Source organism: Narcine bancroftii, chromosome 1 (assembly GCF_036971445.1).
Source record: "Narcine bancroftii isolate sNarBan1 chromosome 1, sNarBan1.hap1, whole genome shotgun sequence".
NCBI lineage: Eukaryota > Metazoa > Chordata > Chondrichthyes > Torpediniformes > Narcinidae > Narcine > Narcine bancroftii.
In genome coordinates, this window is record NC_091469.1 from 287,086,404 (window position 1) to 287,098,429 (window position 12,026).

The window sequence follows — 12,026 nt, forward strand, 5'->3', positions numbered from 1 at the left end:
GTCGCGTGCCGGACGTGCAAAGTCAACGGAACAAACGTCCCTCCCCGCCCCCGAAGTTCTTCACTCGGTGTATTATTTGTAAATGGGAATTTCTGTATGTTTAAAACAAGGTCAACTTGACTGGACGGATCATTGGTGCACGTAGGTCCATGGGATGATTACAAGGTCAACATTGCAGTCACCAATCAGACCACCATCGAGTGCTTCTACCGCTACGTTTCTAGATGTATGGACTTCGATGTTACCAACTCGTACCATTGCATTACACTAAATATTGGTCAATTTTATTTTGGGGGTGGGAGGGGAGGGATGGGGTGGGGGAAGGGAAGCCAACTTAGTTGTGTATAAGCGAGCTCTATCTGTTTGAGTTTGCCCAAGGTCGTTGACAGATAAGTTAATGTTCAAAGGTAACAGAACTTCAAGGAAGTGGACAATTTGGTAGATAAAGGTAGATTGTGTCTTCGATATAATCCAATTTGTTATGTCGAAATGTAATTATTTGTCTTCCCTAGAAATCTCCCAGAATGATTTCTATAATAAAGGTAATTTCATTTATATTCACCCGAATACGCTAGAGATGATTTATATCCACCCACGCATCGTTATAGTCAACAACTTTCTATTTTCTTCCTTATCTTCGAGCAAGATAGTTGTTCTGATATTTGTATATAGGTAACTGTCACGTTCAGAGTTTATTTAGTGGAAGTGAAACGATGTTTCATTCAAAATTAAACTGGTTATCAAGAGTTTTACAACATTAAAGTGTTTCAATTATGTTTGACTGCATATCGAAGCTTCAGTCAGAATGATCTCCAAGGCATACCAAAGCATTCATTTCAGTTAATAAATACCTGCCTCCTTTTTTAAAAAAAAACACAGTATTGTGTTAGTTACTTTTGTTAATAAATTCAGAGGGAGTTAGACTTTGGATTGATGGTGAATCAATTTCTTACTTTGGGAACTTTTACTTGTTTAGCCGACAGTTTTGTTATGGAGTAAAATAAGTGCTATGTTAACGGAGTTATCATGGAATTCCTCAAGACGATCATACATGTCAACATTAGAATTTTAATCATTCTTGGATGGGTGAGTTGACACATGTAACTGGTGATATTCACATTGTAGATGCAGTAAGCAATTTTTTAAAGATCTGGCTTAAACACTGTAATTTTTGTTGTTATACAGAATACAGCTACTAGCAGAAACAAAAAAACTTGTAAAAATGTACATATTTTGTACAAGTATTAAAATGTCGATTGAAGGGTGACACCCCTACATTACCAATGACGAATGATGTCGTTCTTTGTGCGGTAGCTGACGTCATCCGTTCTGAAGCCTGATTTCAACCCTCTTGCTGCATAGAAACACGGACTAGTTTCTTAAATGGATGAAAATAGGCGAAATTAGTACGTTTCCTCCCTGGAAGTTTCCATTAACTTGCAAATTATTAATCTGAGTGCTAAATGGAAACAATATAGGGGTAAATCTGGGTTTTGCCTCCAAGGACATAAGTGGATCTGGAACTTTCTTTTCAAAGAGTCGTCGAGGTTAAATACATTGGAATGTTTAAAATGAGGTGGGCAGATTTCCGTTTACAAGACATGCAAATAAAGGGAAGTAGAGGGGGGCGAGGATCACAAGGCAAGTCGGTCACTGGCCAATTAATAGGTAATACTGGAGCGGGCTGAACGGCCTTCGGTGCCCAGATTCATAATGGAGATCGGCAAGAACACTCTATACCCTCCTAAGTTGCATTTTAATGATTGAACATTTTCAGCAATAATCATCTTGAAGTTACAGAAAACGAAGGAGCAAATTTGTAGAATAACCTGGGATTTCAGCACTAGGTTCTTGTGGACCCATTTCAACCAAGATGCATAAAACTCCATCCACCAGCCTGCACCAACCGAGGGCCCATTCTGTACGCCGAGCGCTCCGTTTCGCCCCTGATTGACTCTGGAACAAAATTGTCGATGCCCATCCTTCCGCACTAAGCGAGGATCAGATCTTTAGACTTCAAGCTAATTTGTCATGGACCAATGTGGTTTGGACCACTTGACGACCTGAGAGAGTCTCTGCTTCCTCAGGAGTTTGCGGAGGAGCTAGTGGAGTTGTTCAAGTGAACCGGTACGGACTTGAAGGGCCGACATGGCCTGTTTCCGTGCTGTAAACGGTTATATGGTTATGCTTATATGATACAGTGGGTGGCAACTGAACTGAATCTAAACAGAATAACAACAGTTTAACGATTGCGCAGATGACCAATAAGCGCTGACCTTCCTTAAGCTAAATTAAAAAAAGTGCCAGTTTAATTTAACAGACGCCAAAAACAATCGCGTGAATTTGCTTTTATAAAATTAGGTTTTTATTTCAACACACACATTTAAATAATTGATCAAGAAGAATCTTAAAACAACAAGTGGAGGTATCTTGTGTGAAAGGTGTTATGTTGAAATTGCAAACTGTGATGGGAATTAACTGGTTTAAAAAAAAGTCCAGACCATTGAGCTTCAGAGAATTAAGTCAAATGGTTTCATGTAGTAAAGTTTTCTTCTCCAAAGTACAATAACTTTTACGAACTTTTTTTCTTGCATGGTCTATGTGTTTTTTTTTAACTCAGGGGTCATCTTTGCCTGAAATATGATTTTAAAAAACATTTAAATCGTAGAAAAATACTTGTCAAATAGTAACTGCCCCGACCATAATATCAAACGAAGTTCTGCCGAAAGTGAAAATCTAAAGTAAATACGGATGATCCCGGTCCTACAAGGGGATCAGGCAATACTCGGGACATTTCAGAAAGATAAACTCGTTGACAGATGTCTCTCTCGCTACTCTTGATTAATATCGACTTCTCTGGCTTTCGTCAACCTCTCCCCTCCCCCCCCCCCCCACTTCTTCCCCAATCGCCATCCTCCACCTCTGTCTCTCCCTTCCCTCTCCTTTCTCACAAACATGAAAAAATCTTGCCTTGTCCCTTATCATATCCAATTAACACCTTTTGTTGGTCTGGATTCCTCCCCCAGCCAGCACTGTCTGAATTTGGAGACTTTCTGAGATTTCCTGCCCTTGCCTCATTCTGCTAATTCCTTGAAGAAGGGCTCAGGCCCGAAACATAGGCAATATATCTTTGCTTTTTATGGATGCTGAAAAGACTGGCTGAGTTCCTCCAGCACTTCAGTGTGTTTTTACACACATCTAACCTGACTGCTTCCAACAATTTCAGCATTTGTTCCAATTTTTTAAATCATATTTTCCTTTATCAGAAGCCATATAGTAGGACCTGTACATCACTTTCCAACATACCTTTCCTTCAGAAATTTAATCTGTGCAAACTAATGTGTTTAATATTAGAAAACACATAGCATTAGAAATATTAGAATGAATATCAATGATAATTATTCAATATTAGAACATTTAATGATGATTACATTTATCATTCCTGTTAAATATCACTAGAACAGCAACTTGGGCTCCACTCTTTTTCTGACCTGAATTCACATTAACGCAGCCTCCAGTTTTTGACGGACATTGTTTTTACACTATGTAGAGTGCAAGTGTGAGACGGTTTGAAATTCCTGCCTAAATTCATGGGTGTGGGTTTCCTCTTTGGTAGCATTTCAGTCATGAAGTGATCCTGCATGTTTGATTCTTCCAACATTCAGCTCAGGATGTGGTCATAGTGAAATTACAGGCACTCCAACGTGGCTGGAAAATTAGTTTGCGGAAATATTATGTTTTGGGGCAGAGTAAAAGCTGGTGTGCCATAAATAATCATGAGACCACCATCCTTTTCTTAATCCATTTTAATTTTGTGTCAGTGAAGACAATCATTTGTGGCAGAATGAAGTTCTCTTCCAAAGATGACCAATGATCAGAAAATAAAGAGGTCCTAGAGGAACTCAGAAGGCCAAGCATCATCCAGGTGTCCAAATCGTCAGTCAACGTTTTGGATTGGGACATTTTATCAAGTCTGGCTTTCTGATAATGGGATTTCAAATTGGAGAAGGGTAGCATTCCTCTAACCTGCCATCAAAAAATTGTCTGCTGAGATTCCAGATCTTTCAATTGTCCCTGTAATTCAGTCAATACAGAACTTATTGTATATACTGGTGTAATCATCAATACCATGTAATAGTCACACCTCCCCTCTTTTATGGGCCCAAAATTGGGCATTTTTGTATGACCCGTGTAAAAATTGCCCCCCACCCCCATTTTTGGCCTTGGCCACCTGCCCACTGGAGCTCCCAACGCTCCAGCTGCAGCCCCCCATCCGAGCTCCACAACCGCAGATCCTCACCTCAGTTACCCACCCATCTGAACTCGCAACATTCTGGCCACCCATCAATCCAAGCTCCCAAAGCCCAGACTGCAGACTTACCACCTGGTCCCGGCCATCCGAGCTCCCGACACTTTGAATGGTGCAGGTACTTCACCAGGTCAAAAGTTTGACCCTTGCAAAAGTCGACTCCCCTTTTTAGGCTCGAAAAAGTGGTTCAATAAATTCGACAATTACATGAATTACACCGGCCAAATATTTCCTACAACCAATGGATCAATGTTGGGTGTAGCATGAAAAGGTTTACATCTATATAAGCATCCAGATGCAACTTGCAACCAATTCGGAACTTTTGAGTTAAAGTTTTGGACAAGGTCGACATGGATGAGTTGCTTGAAAACACAGTCAGTATTTGCTTTAAAAAAAGTTCATTGCAAGAAGCTTTGCATTTTATACTAAAAAGAGAAACTTAAGAATGTGACTGCCACCCAGCAGATTAATAGAATGATCTTACTCAAGACTGTAACCGAATGCTGGTCGAATTTTGAAATTAAGGTAACATCATACAAGCAAGGCCAGAGTTTTGGAAGGAACAGACAAATAAACAAGAGACAGATAGGCTGACAGGAAGTAAGTCAATTCAAAATATGACTGACAATTTAGTAGTCTGAGCATGAATTTCTTAAACCTGTTAGATGCTATTTGAATGAAAAAGGAAGAAGTCAGCATTTTTATACTAAAATTACAATGAATTAAAAAAAAGGAACCAAAATGCCAACCACAAGGATTAAAATACAGTACAATTCATACGGGGGAGATTAAATTAGCAGTCTATTATATCTTGCCCTAAAACCTCATTTTATGTCAGCATGACATTTTAAAAATGCGTAATAAGCAATGCTTGTTGCTGCTTTGAATTCCCATGCTGGTATGGCTTTGAAATATAATTCATATGGAAATTAAAATTCTGAATAGATTCCACAAATGATATAAATAACATTTGCTTCAAAGGATATCAAATTGAGAAATTTTACATTGACAACACTTGGCTGAAATACTTAACAATTAGAACAGAGGCATATAACTTTGATACTTGGATTAAGAATATAAATTGAAATATTACCACTGTTTCTCTCTCCACAGGTGCTATCTAACCTGCTGAGTATTTCCAGCATTTACAAGTTTAATTTCATCTTTTGTTTTGGGGCTGACTGTGTTTATGTTGATAAAGAAGTTTCAGCGTTGTAGCCAGCTTTATGAAAGCACATACAACCCTGTGATTCCTTTCCCTTCAGGTCAGGCAAAAATTCTACTTATCAGCAGTGCAAAAAAAAAACTGTACTCAAGAAAAGAAATGTATGCAAAAGAGAGAAATTTGGACCAGGATAAATGATAGGAAGGGGCACATTTTAAATACTATTGACATTTTATAAATTTATGGATATCCTACAATTTTCTAATGAAGAATTGTTATGTTTTAGTGGTAAAAAATATTGAACAAATGTATTCATAGTGCAACACTGAAGCTTTCAGCATCTTACATTTATGGTGGTCAGCATAGGGCGAGGGTGTGAGGGAGGTTTATGTCAGATCACCATAACTAATTATGGTAGGGTTCTGGGAGAGTTAGATTAAAGAACAGTATCCAGTTGTATCAGAACTGGTTAGGCAGGGTGATAAATGGATTAGAGTGTTCAGATATTATTCAGTCACCATACATCATGGAGACATACAGCACTGAAATAGACCTTTCAGCCCATTTAATCAGTGCTGATCTTTCACATTAATCCTGCACAAATCTCACTTGATTTTTACCTCACCCCCCCTCCAGTTTCTGTGCACTAGGGACAATTAAGTAGCCCATTAACCTACCAACCACCATGACTGTGGGATGCGGAAGGAAGCCAGACTACCTGGAGGAAACCCATAGGTCACAGAGAGAGCCTGTAGGTCAAGGTTGAAGTTGGGTTGCTGAAGCCATGAGATAGTGGCTCTACTAGCTGCACCATTGAAGCAAGCTGAAAAGTAAACAGTTTCATAGAAAGAGCACTCAACAGCACAAGGACAGGTTCTTCCCCAGTGCCATCAGATGCTGCATAATCAATGACCCAAAGACACTGCCTTGCTTTTGGTGCACTACTATTTAATTTTTAAAATATTTATAGTAATCTTAAGTAGCAAATCGACATTTTGTAAATAATTTCAAGCAACTTGATCAATCATATAAATAATCACATCGGTGTCGATCAGAATATAATTCACTGCACAAATAAAATCTGCAAAATCAATGTCAAATTAATTAACATTAGTCCAAAGTTAGTGATTAATTTTGTTTAAAGGAGAGAGGATACGGATGTAAGTCTAGTCTACGATTTGACTAGCAGTGTCAAAATAGATACAATAGGCCAACAAGCCCCAATTTATGCAGTAATTTTATGCATGATTTTACTGTATATGTGTTATGAGATTCAATCTTGAATTTTACCAGAACAACACAATCTAAAAAACACTGTAACCTAAAAAAAAGCTATGTGAATAATAAACTCACTTTTGTTTTGACATTTTCCCTCCCCCACCCCCATTCAACACACCCACCAAAATACTGTAATCCATTTACTTTAACTACATTTTCAATGCTACAATTTTTAGGTAATTAAACATGGAAAGAAAATCTTTTATTTAATTTGCTTGTTTCTTCTCCTTGATTTCACAATAATTACACTGCCAACATTGATTTGGGAGAATTCATATAAAATAACGTAAAATTTAACCTTCTCTAATTTGTGATGTTAGTTTTGCAATGCATACATTGGTACAAGGAGCATGACAATTTCTTATTTGCAGTTCATTGACAAACTTGTGCTCTTCTTTGAATATTTTGTAATATCAGAATAAAATGTTTGATTAGATGTCCTACTTGGAAAATAATGCTTTGAATCATGGAGGCATCAAATTTTGAAGGATGGAAATATTTCACAAGATATAGGAACAGAAGTAGGCCATTCGGACCATCGAGTCTGCTTTGCAATTCCACTGTGAGCTAAACTCTTCTCAGATCAAGTTCCAAATTCTGACCTTTTCCCCATATTCCTTGATATCTTGACTAATTAGATATCTATCAATCTCCCTCTTCTTCAGCTCCCCCAATGATCCAGCCTCCACAGCTGTATGTGGCAACAAATCCCACAAATCCATGACCCTCTGGCTAAAGAAATTGCTCCTCATCTCTGTTTTAAATGGGTGCCTTCTAACTCTAAGACTGTGTCCTCTTGTCCTGGATTCACCCACCAAAAGAAACATCTTATTTACATCTACTCTGCCACATCTTTCAGCGTTGCAGTCATTGTCACATTTGTGGCCCGAAATGTGAAGTTAATAAAACATTAAACACAAGTTTATCAGGTAAACTTCTTTGTGTCTTTTTATTCTCCGGTTTCCTTTGTTCTCCTGCTTGTGTTCTTATCTCTCTCTCTCGCTCTCTCCTACCACGTGACTTCCGGTACATCTCATACATATTCATTATCATGACATCCCTCCTTTAATCCGAAATAAACTTTACCTTCACTTACCAATATCCCTCGGAAACATACAAACATCGTAACTAATGGTAATACTATAACTCAACTACATAAAGTTTACTTCCTACAGCACTCATACATGCACTTTATGATATAAGATTAAATACTGTCCCAAAGTTCTTATTAAAACTATGGCACAAAGTCTTCGTATCGTTTGGGCACTTTCCGGTTTCGTTTCGGCCTGCCTGCGATATTGTCGTCGCTTCTCGGTTGTTCACTCTCGGCGTCGGCAATACTGCTCACCACGGCTTCGGGTGTTTCTGGCGCTCTAGTCACTTCATCAGGAGTGCTGGTAACTGTCTCTGGAACATCATCAGGTCTCTCAGTTTCAGCATCTCGTATTGGTCTTTCAACCTCTTCGCTCGATGTATCTCTGGACTGGTACCTTTTTACACCTGAGACATTTCTCTTATACAGTACTCCAGTCGGAGACTTGACTGTCACCATACTGCCACTTCTGGATACGACAGTATAGGGTTGATGGTAATAAGGTGTGTCTAGCTTACCACCAGTTTCATGGCTCACTAGAACATTATCTCCTGGCATGATGTCTGAGTACTTGGCTCCACGTTTCGAATCTGTGTACAGCTTTGCTGCACCTTTCTTTTCAGCATCGTGGTCCCTCATCTCCTGGTCGTCTCGGATTTCCTTTATTTCTGGCATTTTTGTGCTGATTTTTCTCCCAAAAAATGCTTCTGCAGGACTTTTTCCAGTGGTTGCATGAGGCGTTGCTCGATAGACAGCCACATAAGATAGCAATGCTTCTCGCCAATTTTGTCCTTCTGCGTGTGCAATCCTCAATCATTTTTCAATGGACTGATTTTGTCTCTCTACTTCTCCATTGGCTTGCGGCCATTTCGGAGTTACTTTATGATGGTGGATACCTGTGGTCCTCATGTATTCTGCAAATGTCTCTGAAATGAATTGTGGACCATTGTCAGAGTATAATGTAACAGGTAATCCATATCTTGCAAATATCTCTGCTAATGCTTGTATTGTTTTTTCAGTGGTTGTGGACTTCAACACCACGTACTCATAGTATCTGCTGTAGTAATCTATCACTACCATAATTGATTCACCCGTCGGTAAAGGTCCAAGAAAATCAACAGCTACGTCGATCCATGCTCCTGTCGGAAGTTGCGTACTCCGGATCGGTTCTGGCGGATTACTCCTACTTGTGATTTGACATCCGTGACAAGTTTTAACAAATTTCTCTGCGTCTTTATCACAACTTGGCCACCATACCTTGGTTCTGAGGTTTTGCTTGGTACCAACAATGCCTAGGTGTCCTTCATGCGCTAAGGATACGATCTTCGGTCTCAATCTTTGCGGTATCACCAATCTGCAACCTCTTAATACACACCGTCCGATGCAACAAAGTTCGTCTCTAATGGGAATGTAAGCCTTGTGAGTACACTTGTCCCATTGTCCACTCTGTATGCATCCTCTTACTTCCATGAGCTCTGGATCACGTTCGGATTCTCTCTCGACTTCCTTCGTAGTCACAGCTTTCGGTGTCGCCTGAATAGCTACGAAGCGTACAAAGCTCTCTGTTTCTGTTCCCAATTCTGACTTGGATTGTGGACCTCCATCCTTCACCAATCTGGACAGCGGATCTGCAACGTTTGCTTTCCCTGCAATGTGGATTTATATTTGTAGGGTTGTAGTCTGAGTACCCATCTCTCTATTCTGGCACATGGTTTGGATCTAGGTGCATAGATCACCTCTAATGGCTTATGATCTGTGATGAGTTCAAATTCAATGCCGTATAAATATGCATGGAACCTCTCACAGGCCCATGCAAGTCCGAGTGCTTCTTTCTCTGTCTGAGAGTATCTTCTTTCCACATCTGATAACGATCTGCTGGCATAGGCAATGATTCTTGGTCCTCCATCATGCATCTGGACCAACACAGCTCCTAAACCAACTGGGCTGGCATCCGCTATGACTTTAGTTGATGCCGCCGGATCGTAATATCCAAGAGTTTTTGCATCTGTCAGGCTTTGCTTCAGCGCTGTGAACGCTTTCTTCTGCTCAGATCCAAAATGAAATTGTACACCTTTCCTGGTTAGTTTCCTTAGTGGTTCTGCCACTGTAGCAAAATTAGGAATGAACTTTGCACAAAAATTCACCAATCCCAGGAAACTCCTCACCTCTGTTGCGTTCTGAGGTGCACGTGCCTCTGCAATAGCTTTCACCTTGGCCTCTGCAGGGTTTAGTCCTTCCCCTGTAAGTCTGTGTCCCATGAAGTCCATTTCTGACACACTGAACTGGCACTTGTTTCCATTCACGGTAAGGCCTGCCTCCTGTAGTCTAGATAGTACACGCCTCAACCGTTTGTCATGCTCTTCCTTCGTTGGTGCATGGACTATGATGTCGTCAGAAATGTTGGCAACTCCAGGAATGCCTTGAATCACTCGATGGATTTCATACTGGTAGATCTCTGAAGCTGCATTAATTCCAAATGATAGTCTCTTGTAACGATACAATCCACAGTGAGTCACAAATGTAGTTACATCTCGGGAACCTGGATCCAGCTCTAATTGATGATAGCCCCATTTCAGATCAATTTTTGAGAATATCTTGCTGGTAGTTAGTTCTTGAAGTATTTCCTCCACTGTTGGTATAGGGTGTTGTTCTTTAATTATAGCTTCATTGGCCATTCTCATGTCAACACATAGACTTATGTCACGCTTTGGTTTGGGCACAATTACTACTGGGCTGACCCATTGAGTCGAATGTTCCACAGGTTCAATAATGTCTTGTTCGATCAATTATTTAATTTTGGCTTCGACTTTCCCACGAAGTTCAAACGGAGTTCGGCGCATTGGTTGTACTTGGGTTTGACCGTTTCATCTACTGCTAGCTTCAATTGTCGACCTTTCAGCTTTCCTACTCCTTGGAAGATTGCGGGGAATTCTTGCTTCATACCCTCGTATGACTGAATTGAATTGACACAAGCTCCAATATGAAGTATTGCCAGGTCCTGCGCTGTGCTTCTACTCAGCAATGGTTCTCCCCTCTCTTCTATGACCATAAACTCTGCTTTATCTCCAGCTTCAACAGTTGCAGTAAAACATCCAATGGTCTGCAATGGCTTTGTTGCTGTGTATGGATATAGTTTCTTGGAACACTTCTTTGAGGTACAGATGATCTTTTTCCTTTTCAACTTCTCCCATAAATGTCGATCAATCACATTACTGTCACTGCCTGAGTCTACAATGACCTGAACTGTCACTCCACCAATGATCACTGGGACCTTCTCATGACGTACTTCATTCAATGTAAATTGGTAACAACTCTGTTCCTCCTGGGTATTATCATCGTCACCGTCTATCTGGCGAATGGTATCTTTCTTTCCAGGATACTTTCCTTTCCCCCAGGCTTTGCCTTTGGAAGTTATACTCTTCCTCTTCTTTGCAAAGTGGTCTTTGCCTCCACACTTTCTGCAAACTTTGCCTTTGGCCGGGCAATATGGGTCTTTTCCAAAGTGACCTCGGTTTCCACATCGATAACACTCCACGTCCTGTGTCGACGTATATCTTGGCTGGTTATGGCGATGTGAGAGCCTCTTAATTTGCTGGCTTGAGTTGTCTTTCAGGGTCATGGTATGAAATTGCCCTTCAACAGCCTCTAATGCAGCAGCAATGGTTAAAGCATCGGTGAGTTCCAACTCACTCCCTCTTTCCAGTAGACGTCTTCTGAGTTTATCTGATCTGCAGTGCTGTACGACTTGATCCAGTAATTGGTTGTCCAAATCAGCTGGCATGTAATTGCATCCAACAGCTATCTGGCGTAGTCTCGTCACGTACTGAGCAATTGTCTGGCCATCTTCTTGTCTCGTTCTCCGAAACAAATGGCGTTGAAATGTAGCATTCGGTGTCACTACATAGTGTGCATTTAATGCATCTACCGCTTTCTGGTACTCATCCTTTCTTCCAGTATTCAAAAGTGTCTTAAATGTTTCCCGAACTGAGGGCCCTGCAGTGAAAAGAAGTAACGCCCTTCTCTGCGCTTTTTGTTCAACTGTACCGGTATCTAGAAATAGGCCACGACTGTCGGCGTAGGATTCAAATTCTTCCAGCCATGCCTTCCACTTTACACTTACAGTGCTTGCATCACCCGTTGGGTCAAAATGAGCAATTCCACTATGTGTTAGAAAGTCACAG

The 12,026-nt window shown here is 40.4% G+C and overlaps 1 protein-coding gene across 1 annotated transcript in view; it reads right to left on the bottom strand.

Annotated features, from left to right (window-relative positions):
• Positions 1-1,089: 1,089 nt before the first annotated feature.
• The window catches only part of elp4 (elongator acetyltransferase complex subunit 4), a 261,465-nt gene continuing 250,528 nt past the window's right edge, over positions 1,090-12,026 (bottom strand). The window contains exon 10 of the mRNA XM_069902855.1: positions 1,090-1,378. Coding sequence (XP_069758956.1) covers positions 1,343-1,378 — 36 coding nt within the window. The 3' untranslated portion in view covers positions 1,090-1,342. The remainder of the gene's footprint in view (positions 1,379-12,026) is intronic.